This window comes from Bufo bufo, chromosome 1, assembly GCF_905171765.1.
Source record: "Bufo bufo chromosome 1, aBufBuf1.1, whole genome shotgun sequence".
Taxonomy (NCBI): Eukaryota; Metazoa; Chordata; class Amphibia; order Anura; family Bufonidae; genus Bufo; species Bufo bufo.
The window spans coordinates 591351618-591368342 of record NC_053389.1 but is presented as its reverse complement, the minus strand read 5'-3'; the positions used below and the strand labels follow the sequence as shown (position 1 = coordinate 591368342).

The window sequence follows — 16725 nt, the reverse complement described above, 5'->3', positions numbered from 1 at the left end:
GGTGCCCGGGCCCCACAGCGCTGTTCAAATCAAACCCCTCTGGCCCACCCTAGGTTAGGTTCTTCAGATTCCATCCTCCTGTCATTGACAAATCCAGCACCTGCACTGTTCAACATAATCCTCGTGCCTGCGCACTCCATTAAGCACTATGGGCAGAGGCAGCAGAGCGTATAATGCGCATGCGCTGGCCTGTACCTCCCGATCTAGCCGGCGGAAGTAAACTGCCGCAAGATCGGGATGTACAGGCCGGCGCATGAGTGTTAAACGATCTGCTGCCTCTGCCCATAGTGGTTAATAGAGTACGCAGGCGCGAGGATTATGTTGAACGGCACAGGCGCCGGATTTGTCAGTGACGGGAGGATAGAATCTGAAGAGCCTAAGACGGGCCAGAGGGGTGAAAGGGGAGAGGTTTGATTTGAACAGCTGCATAAACTCTGCCCCTGGACACCTTCAGAAGCGAATTAGCATATGGAATAAAAGCATTTTAGGTGAAAGACTCCCTAGTACAAACACCAAAAAAGGAGGAGATTTTTGTATAACTTACCAGTAAAATCTCTCTCGCTCTTCATTGGGGGACACAGGAGCCGTGGGTATAGCTATGTCCTTTAGAAGGCGTTGACACTAGAAAAAGCTGTTAGCTCCTCCCCTGGCAGCTATACCCCCTCCAGCCTAGAGAGAGCGCTTCAGTTTGTGTACAAGCAGTAGGAGAAGCAAACCAACCAAGAACACCAACCATGTCAAAGGACCCAACGGGGTTCTAACCAGCAACAGCCACAACTGTGGTCGACAACAATACTGGGTGGATGTTGTGTCCCCCAATGAAGAGCGAGAAAGATTTTAGTGGCAAGTTATACAAAAATCTCCTTTTCTCGCCCATATTCATTAGGGGACACAGGAACCGTGGGACGTCCAAAAGCAGTCCACAGGGAGGAAAAAAAACACAGACCCATGGAAGCAAGCGTCCCTGCAAGACCATGCGGCCCAAGGCAGCAGCCGATGCACAAGTATGCACCTGGTAAATTTTTGTGAACGTGTGTAAGGAGGACCAGTAGCCGCCTTAGACAACTGTGCAGCCGAAGTGCGATTTCTCCGAGCCCAAGAAGCGCCCACCTCTCTGGCGGAGTGAGCCATGACACCTAAGGGCAGAACACTGCTCCGGGCGTGGTATGCCTCAGCATTTGCAGACCAAATCCAACGTGCAATCGCCACCTTGGAGGCAGCCAATCCCTGGCGAGGACCCTCCGAAGATAAGGGTTTTCGTACACCGGAAATCCTGTAATGGCTTGAAAGGATGCTGGGATAGGGCAGTAAGGACTGAATTAAGGTCCCACGGAGGAGTAAGGGGCCGCAACGAGGGATGAGCTCTGGAGGCAGCATTCAAAAATCTCTTCACCCAGGGGTGATCAGCTAACCTGCAGTCAAAAAAATAACTCAGTGCTGCCACCTGGACTTTCAAGGTGGAAGCCTTAAAAGGGAACCTGTGGATATTTGATTATAATTTAACTAATTATATACAATCATTAACTACTAAAAATGTGCCTTATATTTATTCACTTACTGGTGTGACAGATGGTTACCTCATAATATACACACAAAGATGCCACATGCTAATGAGCTGATTTGAGTCCAGCATGATGTCAGTGAGTCCAGCGTTTTTTTTTTAATTCAGAGCTATAGCCACTCCCCTGCCCACCTGCTGCTGATTCATATGGAAAATAACTGTCAATCAGCAGCAGGTAGGCAGGAAGAGCCAGGAGCTCATGAATATTCAGGATTCATCGTTATGAGCTGGAGCTTTTCAATACAAGATGTTAGCATTTTGCTTAGAAAATCTGTCACTTATTTATGTTGATTTTTCCTGTGTCATACAAGCCTACCTTAGTCTAGGCACTGTGATCGCTGCACTGGAAGTTCCGGTGGTCCAGCGTGCTATACACGCAGTTGTAGGCGCTGATGCATGGGGTGCCTTCTGCGCAGGGGGATCTGTGTCTCAGGTGAGCTGTTAGTACTGGGGTCTGCCCCGGCCGGAAGCAGAACTTTCAAAACAAGTTCCTTCGCTCGTGCTCACAGCTGAGCGGGTGACGTCACCACTTCAGAGCTACGGATTGCAGTTAGTCCCACAATACCATCCAACACGTTTCAAGGGAATTATGTCGCTCTTCGTCAGGGAATCAGTGGGATACTGCTGTAGCTCCTCTTATATACACATCATACCCCTGTATTAACCCATCCAGCGCTGCTGATTGTTTCTCATTCAAAACCAAACAACTCAACTTCCGCATTTAAGCCTCTGGCCATTAAGGTGTCCATATTAAATATCCACTGCGTTTCTTTTCTTGATAAGTTTTTAATATAGTCTCCTCCTCTTATTTCTTTTTTTTTTTTACTATTTCTAGCCCTACAAATGATGATCCTTCTATTCTTCCATTATGTTTTTCCTTGAAATGTCTGGATAATGGGTGTCCCTCTGATTTCTTCCTTATATTGTATATATGCTCACAATTTTTTTCACAGGGGCATTTTATGGCATAGATTACTCCCTGCGTATTACAGGTTATGTGATCTCTAATCATGTATTCATATGTGCCTTCTATATTCTTTATGAAGGTTTGTTTAATAGTACCCCCCATTGTTTTTCTACAGCCCAAGCACACCATTGTTTTTCTTGTGAAATTCCCAATAAGTTTGATGTGTCACATGACCCTCTTCCTATTGAAAAAACAAAAGTTGGATTCAAAATGGCCGCCATGGTCACCACCAATCTTGAAAAGTTTCCCCCCCCTCACATATACTAATGTGCCACAAAAAGGAAGTTAATATCACCAACCATTCCCATTTTATTAAGGTGTATCCATATAAATGGCCCACCCTGTAGATAAGCTCAGAAAACAAAAAAATGAGATTAAACAGATTGATAGGAAAGCACTTTTGGAAGAAGTAGCAGAGAAAGAGGGAACAGGTAATAAAAGTAATAAGAATACAATGGAAAACGATGAAAAAATCCCGCCTATAATTGTCCCATATAATGCCCAGACATATATGCTTAGGAAAATAGTGAGGAAATATTGGGACATTTTAAAAGACGACAAAATAATAGGGGGTATGATACCAACAACCCCGGCCTTTGTATATAAAAAAGCAGCCAATATAGGTAACATAGTAGCACCAACAAAAAAAATGTGCGGCACTAAGTAAATGTGTAACAATAAATAAAAACTCATTAAAAGGGCTTTTTTCCTTGCAAAAAATGTATGGGCTGTAGAAAAACAATGGGGGGGTACTATTCAACAAACCTCCATAAAGAATATAGAAGGCACATATGAATACATGATTAGAGATCACATAACCTGTAATAAGCAGGGAGTAATCTATGCCATAAAATGCCCCTGTGAAAAAAATCTATATTGGGAGAACAAAAAGATATAAAAAAAACAAAAAAAAACGCATAAGTGAGCATATATACAATATAAAGGAACAAATCAGAGGGACACCCATTATCCAGACATTTCAAGGAAAAACATAATGGAAGAATAGATTGATCATTTGTAGGGCTAGAAATAGTAAAAAAAAAAAAAAAAGAAATAAGAGGAGACTATATTAAAAACTTATCAAGAAAAGAAACGCAGTGGATATTTAATATGGACACCTTAATGGCCAGAGGCTTAAATGCGGAAGTTGAGTTGTTTGGCTTTGAATGAGAAACAATCAGCAGCGCTGGATGGGTTAATACAGGGGTATGATGTGTATATAAGAGGAGCTACAGCAGTATCCCACTGATTCCCTGACGAAGAGCGACGTAATTCCCTTGAAACGTGTTGGATGGTATTGTGGGACTAACTGCAATCCGTAGCTCTGAAGTGGTGACGTCACCCGCTCAGCTGTGAGCACGCGCAAAGGAACTTGTTTTCGAAGTTCTGCTACCGGCCGGGGCAGACCCCAGTACTAACAGCTCACCTGAGACACAGATCCCCTGCGCAGAAGGCACCCCATGCATCAGCGCCTACAACTGCGTGTATAGCACGCCGGAACTTCCAGTGCAGCGATCACAGTGGCTAGACTAAGGTAGGCTTGTATGACACAGGAAAAAATTGTGGTTTCGTAGTTGAGGTTAATAGTAAAGGGGCTTTGTGTGAGGCGAGTTTAGCGAGGTGTCCTTAGTATTATTTTAGTATGTGCATATAGATTGAGCACCTTACGGGAGTGCGGTGACACTGCAGCTGTGACCAGTATATAGCACCAGTGGCTCCCTTCACTTATTTATGTTGCCCTTAGTTAGGACACCATAAAACTGGTGACCGGTTCCCTTTAAGCCTCTTTTCTAAGCCCGCTTGTAGAAAATCTAGAATCCTAGGTATTTCAGGCTCCTTAAGGGGGTCAGGAGTGAAACCAAGGAAGGTAAAAAAAAAACAAAAAACAAAAAAAAAAAACACACCTTTCAGGTATTTATTGGCCATGATCGGAGGGAAAGGTAGGAAGCTTTAATGTAGATACCGTAGCACACCCAGACCAATGGAAGAATCCCTGTAGAAGGAGGGAGGTGGAGGGCGCCACAGCCCACCAGTAGGGACCGGAGCATGCCTGGAAATGGAAGGCCACCAAACGAATACCCCGTGCAAATGCAGATGAGGGAAGATAGTAACGTAGGAACTACCAAGGCATGCGGGGTGGCTATGAACCATGAGCCAGAGGAGGAAAAAGATAGGAGAAGAATAGGCTAGGTCTAAGCCCATTCCCCATCTGAGATCGGCACTATACAGAAGTAGCCAATCCCGACTGTGCCATAAGTGGCTGTGCAAAAAACTCTGCCTGAGGAGGAAGCCAGGCAAGGGGAGTCACACTGCATTGCTAGCCCCATACCCCAGCAGAGGAGGGGGCCACCCGCAGAGGCCACCGAATTCAGTGCCAGAAGAGTCCACCACCTGACGAAAGAGCTGTGCAGCAAGAACCCAAGTATGTAGTGGTAACGCAATACTGCTTCCACAGTAGTAGCTAGCGCTTGCCCAGTCAGCGCAGAACTGAGGGGGAGGCCTGACTATCCGTAGAAGCCACGTACCATACTGCCCCAGTTAAGTAGAGCTAACCTTAAAGGCTCTACCTGGAAGGGCGTTGAACAGGAGCAACTGCCCAGCCAGCGCCAGGGTAGGACCCCTACCTGAGATGGGGGGGGGGGGGGGGGGGAGGATGTCCTACTGCAGCGGCCACGAACTCAAGTATTAGCGAAAAGCTGCACCTATGGAGGAGAACACGCTGTAGCAGCTAAACCAGAGTGCCCGCATAACCACTTTCCCAGAGAAGGAGTGGTGGATAGAGAACACAGTCAGTGAAACACTCTACTCGCTGGAACGAACTCACCATATATGTGCAATTGTGTACGGACTACGTATCGATGCAGACAATATCATGACCGACTAACAATGGAGGCCCATGGAGATGGGAGGTCTCTAGGACACAAATGATGCTAGGTAACCCCGTGAAAAGGCAGAGGATGATATAATCATGCCCAAAGCCAGCACCAAAAGAAAGAAGGATACAAAGGAATAGCCAACGTATCCACTGGTGGCACCCATATACTACTAGAGTAAGAGTACCGGGCCCCGCGGGTACCGACTGTGCCATGCCCCCTTGAGAAATAAGCGAAGGCACCTAGAGCTGTGGCGCAGTTGAATTGCAGCATCCGAAGAGGTTTAGTTATTCCCCCGCTAGTGGATCCTTGTGGAAAGGGGTAATGCAACAGGAAGCACTGTGATGTGCAACGCTCCGCCTATGGAAGGAGAGCACGACAGTCGGGACCGTATCCAATGGTGGTGCAATTACCCTACCTATGGAAGGTGGAATGCATATGGCAAGTACTTAAGCCGGTGGTAGGGAAAATACTCCACCTATGAAGGGGGGTTAATGCCCACGGCGAGAACTAGTGCATATGGTGAGTCCTGTACCCTGTGGGAGTGCAATTATTGCACCTAAGTAAGGGAGCAATGCATACAGCACACATTGTAACCAGTGATATATGTCATCGCGCCACCTATGGACGGGGCTAATGCATACGGCAGGTACTGAACCCAATGGAGATGCAATTCCGCCACCTACAGAAGGGGGACAGTATACGTCCGGCACTGAAACCAGTATTACTATACTTAGTCCACCTATGTCAGGGGACAATGTATAAGGCAAGTACTGTATCCCAAAGTAGTGCAAGTACTCCGCCTATGGAAGGGGGTAATGCATACGACAAGTACTGCTGGCCACTGTAGACACAATCTTGGGAGATTGCTTCGGATTCATGTGAGGGTCTGAATCAGTGATTCAAACGCCCCCTCGGACGGACCCTCTCCTGTGAGGGAGGGTGTGTCTGAGCGTGACCCAGGGAGAAAGGGTGGGGGTGCAGAGATAGTCGAGGAGAAAGATGTGCTGTGGTCCGCATGCGTGTAGGTCTACCCCTCAGAATCTCGCCCCTGGCAGTTGCGGACTGCTCAGGTGGGGACTTATCAACCAAACTACCCAGGGGGTGGAATGGGAACTTCTAGAGGTCCGTCCACCGGTGCATTATGAAACGACTCTGGAGGGTGGATTGCATAGGTGGATATTTATCAACCAAACGACCCGGGAGGGTGGATTGGGAAGGTCAGAGGTCCTTTATTGAATTGTGTCGGCAGAGAATTATCAACCAAATTACCCCAGAGGGTGGATTGGGAAGTTCCAGAGGTTCCCCCGCTGGATTGCGCAGGTGGGGAATTATCAACCAAACGACCCAGGAGGGTGGATTGGTAATACCAGAGGTTCTTCACTGTATTGCAGAGGTGGAGAATTATCAAACGGCCCCGGGGGACAGATTGGAATCCTTCAGAGGTCCTTCACTGGATTGAGCAGGTGGAAATTATCAACCAAACGACCCAGAGGGCGGATTGGGAACCATGAGTGGTGCTCCTTATCCGAGATAGGACACGGGCCCAGTGTAGTACCACACAGAGAGGGTGGTACTGCATTAGTGAGGGCTGAGGAGGGGGACCCGTTTGGCACTTTTTTTATTTTTATTTTTTTTTATAAAAAAAAAAAAAAAAAAAAGTGCACCAGAGGCAGGAAGGGGTTAAATTCCTCCACATTACTAACCTTGCACTAGGAGTAGATCCCCAGATATGCCAGTCTAAAAAGGTGGCTGGGCAGTGAAGGGTTAAGACCATTTTAAGGAGTGGGGGCGGAGCTCAGCATGTTTCTGGGGGGAGGGGGGGGGGGGAGTAGGGCCGGAAGAATTTGCACCAGAGTGCCCCCCCCCCCCCCCCCCACCAGGGGACAAAGTTGGCAGCCCAGCAGGCCGCAAAATGGCGATCCAAGCCTCTGCACATAGCCGATTAGGGCATTGCTAGCCCCTGCATCGGTCGGACTACAGACAAGAGCAGCACGGGGCTCCACCCCGCGGATTGCAGCCGGGGCACCTATGCGGTGCTAGCTGAACGCAGGGCTGTTAACCCCCTCCGGAGCGACGCGCCCGCTCCCGAAAGTGGTGGATAATGGTAGGTGCAGTCTCACCTCCTGTCGGGGAGCGGGAGCTGCGCTCCCCTCTCTGCATGTGTGACCATGCGCTCTTCTCCCTCCCTGGACAGCAGTCATTAACCCCTTATGTGCTGTTGTCTCAGCTCGTGGGACAACAATGAGTGATATGTGCCAGAGGGGAGTGAAGTAAAACTAAGATGCCGGCCTCATGGAATGCTTTAGGGGTGCTGAGAATGGCTGCAGGGGTGCTGGGCTATGCTGAAGCCCTGTGCTGTTTGAGACTTGCCACCAAGAGGAAGGGAGGGGGAGAACAACCCAAGAGGGTTAAACATACTTACCTAGTCCTGTGTACTCACCACATCTTAATCCTCTTCTCCAGCAGGGTCACCCCTTCAGCTACTGGCACCGTAGTGGCAGGACGCTGGAAAAGGGGCTTGGATGGGTGACCATTCTGCTGGCGGGATGCAGGGAAGCGAGGCTGCCCTGGTCCACCTTGTCTTCTTGTGGGGGAGGAGGCAGCGTGGCAGACCAACGCTGGCGTGCTCCCCCGGAAGAACAGGGAGGCGAGGCGACCACTGTTTCCCATCTGAAAAAGGAAAATAAAAAATAAAAATAAAATCTTCAGGAGCTACCCTGCAAAGCAGGGAGATCTTTCCTCCTATTGACACTAGAAAAAAAACTAAAGCTCTCTCTCCAGGCTTTAGGGGGTATAGCTGCCAGGGGAGGAGCTAACAGCTTTTACTAGTGTCAACGCCTCCTAGAGGACATAGCTATACCCACGGTTCCTATGTCCCCCAATGAATATGGGCAAGAAAACTAAATTGTTCGATTGAACGTTAGATGACAGTTCCTGATTATTAATAATGCTCACCATCAGATTTCTTTTTGTGGAAGCCACTTTTTAGATCTATTCCATAAGAGCATAATATTTATCACAAAGAAAAAATGTGGGTGATTCAGTCAGCACAACCCTGTATGCAGGTGCACATCGCTATGGCGAAATACAGATACAAACGCAAAATACAAATGCAATAGCACTCTGCAACCAGCACTCTATAGAGGCGACCTTGACGTGGTGAGTGGCTTATTACGCTTTGGCCAAAATGTACACCAATGCCTCATCCAGCATAGAGGCAGGGCAGAATGCTGGTTGCAGAGTGCTATTGCATTTGTATTTTGCGTTCATAATATTTATCAGTTGGCTGCAATTTTGCTGCATTGTCTAATGGGTATTTAGGGTGGTCTGAAATCCCAAATCCTGGCTTGAATGGGAGCTGAGCTGCAGCACACAGTCACAGCCACTACTTCCTGCTCCATCCACTGTTTAGTTTCCAGCCTTAGCAGTACTGTGCTCCACCTATTAAGCCTTATGTATGTTTTATAGGTGTATTTCATTTATAAAAACATTTTATGAGATGTCACATTAGATATCTACCAAGATTTCATATTGGCTTGTTAATTTTCTGTATAGGACAATTACTTTGTCACCTCAAAAAAGGTGCATTAATTATTTCACATGCCATCCAGCAAAGGGGTGCAAAGTCCACTTACCTCGCTATAGCCATTCCAATGTAGTAGGACAGTGGCATAATGGAGAGCAAAGACAATGTGAACTTCACAGGGGAGCTTGTGTAATAGTTGTGACTGTCCACATAGCCAAGAATCAGCGACACAATCACCATTACTATGAGATCTGCAAGAGATAGCTAAGGGGCTTTGCTTCATAATGTTGAAAGCCATGTCATGACAGGAAAGGGTGAATAATTTGCATGGGTTAAAGTCTCTAATTTTGACAGAATGCATTTGCCCTATTTTCTGTTTGACAGTAACGATCACAGATTGTAGAAGATAGAACTGTTCCAATCCTAAGGCAACAGTTGTGTGTAGGTGAAAATGTCCCAATACTAAAAACCAAGACTGGCCCAACAGAACATATTTGCATTCAATATGAACCAGCTTGATAAACCAAAAAAAAGATTCATAGTTGGCACATAAGTATCTCAAATGAATTGAACACTAAAATGGAGGAATCAACTAAAAGACAGCATTAAGGGCCTTTACACGCTGTGGATTTTGTTGCAGAAATTTCTCAGTTCCGTTCACCTTAGTGGGGCATGCAGAAATCCATGTGCTTGCCGACTTATTCAAAAGAATGGAAGTGATTTTTCAGTCGCTGAAAATTCTGCAACAAAAATCTGCAGAATAGTGGGTTGCTAAATTAATACTTAACATTTATTAGTATCAAAAGTTAAAATGATAGGCCCTTAGTATATAGATAAAAAACTAGACTGAGTGCAATTAGGATACTACATACAACTCTCCGCTGGCAGATGCCAATCCAGAGAGAGGGGTATGGACCAAAAAATGAGAAGGGATAGATAAAGATAGTTTGAGAAGAAAGGATGCGCAGTAAGAGGGACACACTGCTGGGTCGATAACCCTGGAGGTCCCTTACCCTGACTCCTCAACACTCTGTATAATCTATCACAGACCCTAGATGGCCCTGCCTAGACATGGACTGCCCAGCTTTGTCCGAAAGATAGAGTGTGGTCCCTGTAACTAGGGGAAAACAGTCTAGATGAGAGAAAGGAGGGCAGTGTAGACTGACAAACAAAACATGTAACGACCTATAATTAAGCAATTTGGCTGTAACTATAGGTATGATGCTCAGGAATCGATAAGTCCCAAGTAAATTAGAAAAATGTCCCGACGCGTTTCCTTGAAGGTTAGCAAATCTTCAGGGGACTAAAACCTTTAGATGTATCGGTCACTAAGTTGGCTGAATTATAAATGTCACATTCAGTCAGCTATATCAAGTTCTGCAGAAGGTAGCTCTCAAATATCAAAGATATAGCCACACGGGTAGTATACAGAAATCTTGTCTTTTTACCAAAGAAGACTCAAGAGACCCCCTGTGTATCCACCTATTGCAGGGTCACAGGCTCAAAAAACATTCAAGTAAAGGGGTCTCGAGTCACTCCGGTTCAAATGACTAAAACAAGCCAGTGACCACCTGTTCCAGGATCACTAGTTCAGTTCATCAATCATAAACAATATATCCAGTGACTAACTGTTAAATAGTCACTTGAGAAGTGCAGTGTATCAATTAGACCACCAATAAAGCTAAAGTCCAGATATAAGACAATATATGTAGCCTGGTTTACACTCAAAGAGATGCTGAAAGTAGCTGGCTCTCCAGTGTTGAAGCGGCTTTACTGGTGTAGTATCATACCCCAGCAGGTAATCATAGGCCGTTCAACACAATGTGCCAAGAAGCGCTGTGCAACAAATGATATTTAATCACACAGTCAGCAGAGTACTTTGCCTAAAGGCACTGTGCAACATTGATATTTGATCACCCAGTCAGCAGAGTACTTATCTGTACAGTCATAGTGCTCCGACTGTCCACAGAGAGGTGCGGGTGTCACTCCTTGGCATTCCGCGTATGGAATTTAATTTACTTGGGACTTATCGATTCCTGAGCATCATACCTATAGTTACAGCCAAATTGCTTAATTATAGGTCGTTACATGTTTTGTTTGTCAGTCTACACTGCCCTCCTTTCTCTCATCTAGACTGTTTTCCCCTAGTTACAGGGACCACACTCTATCTTTCGGACAAAGCTGGGCAGTCCATGTCTAGGCAGGGCCATCTAGGGTCTGTGATAGATTATACAGAGTGTTGAGGAGTCAGGGTAAGGGACCTCCAGGGTTATCGACCCAGCAGTGTGTCCCTCTTACTGCGCATCCTTTCTTCTCAAACTATCTTTATATCTATCCCTTCTCATTTTTTGGTCCATACCCCTCTCTCTGGATTGGCATCTGCCAGCGGAGAGTTGTATGTAGTATCCTAATTGCACTCAGTCTAGTTTTTTATCTATATACTAAGGGCCTATCATTTTAACTTTTGATACTAATAAATGTTAAGTATTAATTTAGCAACCCACTATTGTGAATTTTCATTGGATTAAAGGGTTTAGCCCACTATAATAGCATCGGTTTGATCAAACCCTCTACTTTGGTCGTGTAAAGTGATAACAAAAATCTGCAGCCTGTGAAGGTACCCGAATAGTCTCAAACTGTACACGATACTGTCAGCAATAGAAAAGGGTGGGTACTGACGGCATCAGGGACTCAAACCTACAGTTGCACACGGCGATGGGTTAATGCAAGAACTGTCATTAAGACAGGCCGTGCAGGCAAGTAAGGAGGGAGTTACAATATCTAGAACAGCCACTGTTTCTAAGACCAAGAGTTCCCAAGTCTCCATTACCATCCACAGTACGGCATGAGCATGCACCATCAGTTTCCATGGAGGTGAACAGGAGCTTAAAGAGGCTCAGTCACCAGGATCAACCCTATGAAAACAGGCATATAGCCTGGTAGGGATGATGTAGCCCCCCCCCCCCCCTCACCTTAGATTGACAGTGCCAACTTCACATCTAGCACTGACTTTTTACGTCTGCGCACTGGTTCACTAGCACCAAGTCATTACACCAGAAAGTGGAGGTGACTGCAGATGAAGCTAATGGCGCCTCCATGTCCGGGTTAACTGCGTTTCACACTAATTATCTTCACTGCTTGGCAAACGTGGGGCGCACACGCTGTGCGCATAAGGAGTCATCAATAGAAGTGAAGTCTAGCACTGTCAATCTAAGGGGAGGGTAGAGTGTTTGGAGCACCAGATGCATTGCTGGAGCGGTGCTCAAACCCCATTAGCCTGCCTCTTGGTGCTCCAATGTCTCATTTGCATAAAGTGTAAAATTTCTCCAAGACAGCAGCACCTACAAACCAGCAAGGTATCGTTTTACTAAGCTAGATCAACCCTAACAGGATGTATGCCTGGCTTAATAGGGTTAATTCTGTTGCATTAATGGTTGTAGCTATTAAGTCTCATCACTGTAAAATAGTACCCGTCAGATTGTGCTACATACAGCAATGACACATGTTCATCCTGTTGTCTGACTGGAGCTTTTGTTCAAATAGATTTTTTATTTAATTTTTTCCCCCACAATAACAAAGTGTTTTAGGCATGGCCTGAAAATGTAATCCTTTGTAATAAAAAAAAACAAAAAAAAACAAACACACACGAGGCATGCTGGGAATCTTAAAATGCACAGGAAAAAAATTTTGTGGGCAACCTATGGATTTTACTTTTCTTTTGAACGTTCAGGTGGATTCTACATGGAAAATCTGCAACTATTCCACATGTACACAACGCCTTAAAAAAGTGATGTCTATCTTCATGCTCAATTTAAGTAGCCCCAGCAGCACGTTGTCCCTTGTGGGAAGAAAAAAGAAAAAGAAAAAATTTGAAAAAATAAAAAATTCCATCTGTTCACCACTGTTTTGCAACTTTTTCATTGCTCTGTTCCATGATCTGCTGTACAAGTTCTCGTGCAAAGCGGCAGACAAATATTGGCCTAAGCAGTGTTGACTTGTCCCCAAGTGGCACATAACCTAACAGCAAGGTGCTGCTTGGGAACAGGTCACTGCTAAGGTCCACTAATGGCTACAGTTTTATATGTGACCCCAATTAGGAAGAGTACAGGCTGGGGACCAGAAAATCCCAGAACAGCCAGGGAAAAGAGGCTACATAAAAATGAGCATTAGGCCTCATGCACACAACCGTTCTGTGTTTTGCGGTCTGCAAATTGCAGATCCGCAAAACACGGATGGCGTCAGTGTGCGTTCCGCAATTTGCGGAACGGCACGGACAGCCATTGATACAACTGCCTATTCTTGTCCGCAAAATGGACGGGTTATATTTTTTGCGGACCATGGAAAGGAGAAACGGATGCGGACAGCACACGAAGTGCTGTCTGCATCTTTTGCAGCCCCATTGATGTGAATGGGTCAGCATCCAAGCCGCAAAAACTGCGGCTCGGATGCGGACCAAAACAACGGTCGTGTGCATGAGGCCTAAGGCTGGACAGCACCATTAAAAAAAAAAAAAAAAAGGCACATTAAATTAATACACCAACTAGTCTCTGAACACATCACATCTGAACCATATTGCACAGCAATTCGGTTGTGTAATTATATTGTCACTGATTTGCAATCACCTTAAACTTGCACATATATGAAAGACCTGACATTCTGCTGGCAAAAAAAAAAAAAAGATTTTTGTATAACTTGCCAGTAAAATCTCTTTCTCGCTCTTCCTTGGGGGACACAGGAAACCTTGGGTATAGCTCAACTCCCTAGGAGGCGTGACACTAAGTGAAAACTGTTAAGCCCCTCCTCCAGCAGCTATACCCTCAGCCTGGAGAGAGATAGAGAGAGAGACTACCAGTTGCGTGTCCAAGTAGTGAAAAAAGGCAATGACCAACCATGTGAAACCAAACAAGTCAACTACCCGACAGGGGCAACTAAACCGAAACGGTAAACCAGAACAATTGGGTGGGTGCTGTGTCCCCCAAGGAAGAGAGTGAAAGATTTTACTGGTAAGTTATACAAAAATCTCGTTTTCTCGCCCAATTCCTTGGGGGACACAGGAAACCTTGGGACGTTCAAGAGCAGTCCAAGAGGGGAGGGACTACAGCCCAAGGCGAAAACCACCGAGGTATCAAGTAACCGCCGCCTGCAAGACCAAGTGGCCCAAAGCAGCATCCGCCGATGCATAGGTGTTCACCCTGTAGAACTTGGTGAAGGTGTGCAAGGAAGACCAGGTGGCCGCCTTACACAGTTGTTCAGCCGAAGCCCGATGCCTCTGAGCCCAAGATTCTGGTAGAATGAGCGGTAACACCAAAAGGCGTCTCCTTGCCCTTGGCGTGGTAAGCCTCAGCAATAGCCATCTTAATGAAGCGGGCAATAGACACCCTGGACGCCGCCAACCCCTTGCGCGGACCTTCCGGAACCATAAAGAGAGAGTCCGTGCGCCGAAAGGGTCCAGTGACTTGCAGGTAAATCTTCAGGGCCCTAACATCCAGGCGGTGAAGCTCCCATTCACGGGCATGAGAAGGAGACGGACAAAGGGAAGGGAGGACGATGTCCTCATTGATGTGAAAGGCGGAGACCACCTTCGGGAGGAAGGAAGGAACCGGACGGAGAACCGCCTTATCCTGGTGGAAGACCAAAAGGGGTTCCGTGCAAGAAAGTGCCGCCAATTCAGACACCCGTTGAAGGGACGTGATGGCCACAAGGAAGATGACCTTGCAGGACAAAAAGCGAAGAGAGACCTTCCGTAACGGCTCGAAGGGAGAGGACTGGAGCGCCGAGAGCACAACATTAAGGTCCCAGGGTGGAATGGGAAAGCGATACGGGGGAGCCGAGTGAGCGACCCCTTGGATAAAGGTCTTGACAGGTCCGAGAGGAGCCAAAGGACGCTGGAAGAGGATGGAAAGCGCCGAGACCTGACCCTTTAACGAACTGAGACCCAGACCCAGGTCCAGACCAGACTGCAAGAAGGACAAGACAGTGGGAAAGGAAAAATGAAGGGGATGAACATCCAGATTTTCGCAAAAACCCAGGTAAGACCACCAAGTCCGGTAGTAAATCCTGGACGAGGCCGGCTTCCGTGCGCGGATCATGGTACAAACCACATCTGCGTTAACACTGCGGTCTCAACAGCCATGCCGTTAAACGTAGCGACCCTAAATGCTGGTGGAAGATCGGCCCTTGAGAGAGAAGGTCTTCTCTTAGAGGCAGCGGCCAAGGCGCGTCTCCCAGGAGCAGCATTAGGTCGGCGTACCAAGGCCGGCGAGGCCAATCCGGGGCTACCAGGATCGTAGGAATGCCCTCTGATGTGATTTTTCAGAGCACCCGCGGCAGAAGGGGGAGGGGCGGAAACACATACAGGAGAGAGAATTGCGTCCACGGAAGAACGAGAGCGTCGGCGCCGTACGCCCTCGGGTCCTTGGACCTGGACAGGAAGGTGGGGAGCTTATGGTTGAACCTGGAGGCCATGAGATCCACATCCGGACGACCCCAACGGAGGCAAATGGACTCGAACACCTCGGGATGCAGAGACCACTAGCCCGGGTCTATTGCGGTCCGGCTGAGGAAATCCGCCGCCCAGTTGTCCACCCCCGGGATGTAAATTGCCGAGAGGGCCGGAACATGAGTTTCCGCCCAGCGGAGGATGTGATACACTTCTCGCATCGCTGTTGCGCTGTGAGTGCCCCCCTGATGATTTATGTACGCCACGGCCGTGGCGTTGTCCGACTGGACCCGGACGGGATGGCCCCGAAGCAGGGGAGTCCAGTGCCGGAGCGAGAGGAGAATCGCCCTCAGTTCCAGAATGTTTATCGGCAGCTTGGTCTCCAATGGAGACCAAGTGCCCTGGACGGACCGGGGAGGAAAAGGAGGGTGCCTTGATAAGCAGATCGTCCAAGTAGGGAAGTAGAAAGACACCCCTGGAGCGGAGCAAGGCCAGGACAGGGGCCAAGATCTTAGTGAACACCCAAGGAGCAGTCGCCAGGCCGAAGGGAAGGGCGAGAAATTTATAGTGGTCGCTCCCCACCGCCAAGCGAAGGAAACGCTGGTGACACCGAGCGATCGGGACGTGGAGGTAAGCATCCTGGATGTCGATAGATGACAGAAACTCCTTTTTCCAGAGCAGCCACCACGGATTGGAGAGACTCCATCCTGATCCAGCGAAGACTGAGAAACCGGTTTAACAGTTTGAGGTCCAATATCGGTCTCACCGAGCCTTCCTTTTTGGGGACCACAAAAAGGTTTGAGTAGAACCCCCTGAAATCGGTCCCTTAGAGGAACGGGATGGATCACTCCTTTGTCCAGAGGGGTGCGAATGGCCTCGGAGAAGGCAGCCGCACACTGGGGGTCCCTCGGGACACGGGAGTGAAAGAAGCGGTTCGGAGGGAGGGACGCAAATTCGATTTTGTATCCGGATGACACAACCTCGAGAGCCTAGGCGTCGGAGACATATGCCTGCCAGATGTCCTTAAAAAGGAGGAGGCGGCCCCCCACCCGGGTGGGTGGGGGCACACCTTCAGGCAGGGGTCTGCTTGGCCGAGGAAGGGCGAGCAGGCTGGGACTTATGCCAGGAGGGCCAAGTCCGAAAAAAGGCTTCTTGCGCCTATCCTGGGAGGAAGTAGCGGACGCGGATCGAGGGGCGGAGGACCTGCAGGAAGACCTAAAGCGAGAGAAACCAGGACGGCCTCGAGTGGCGCTCTTGGTCCTAGGCTGAGGAAGATAGGTGCTCTTCCCCCCCCCCCCCCCCCCCCCGTGGCTTCAGAAATGATCACGTCCAAGCGGGACCCGAATAAGCGGGAAC

At 47.8% G+C, this 16725-nt stretch overlaps 1 protein-coding gene across 1 annotated transcript in view; it reads right to left on the bottom strand.

Annotated features, from left to right (window-relative positions):
* The window catches only part of LOC120984808 (putative cation exchanger C521.04c), a 158661-nt gene that overhangs the window by 57072 nt on the left and 84864 nt on the right, over positions 1–16725 (bottom strand). The window contains exon 11 of the mRNA XM_040413434.1: positions 9040–9181. Coding sequence (XP_040269368.1) covers positions 9040–9181 — 142 coding nt within the window. The remainder of the gene's footprint in view (positions 1–9039; positions 9182–16725) is intronic.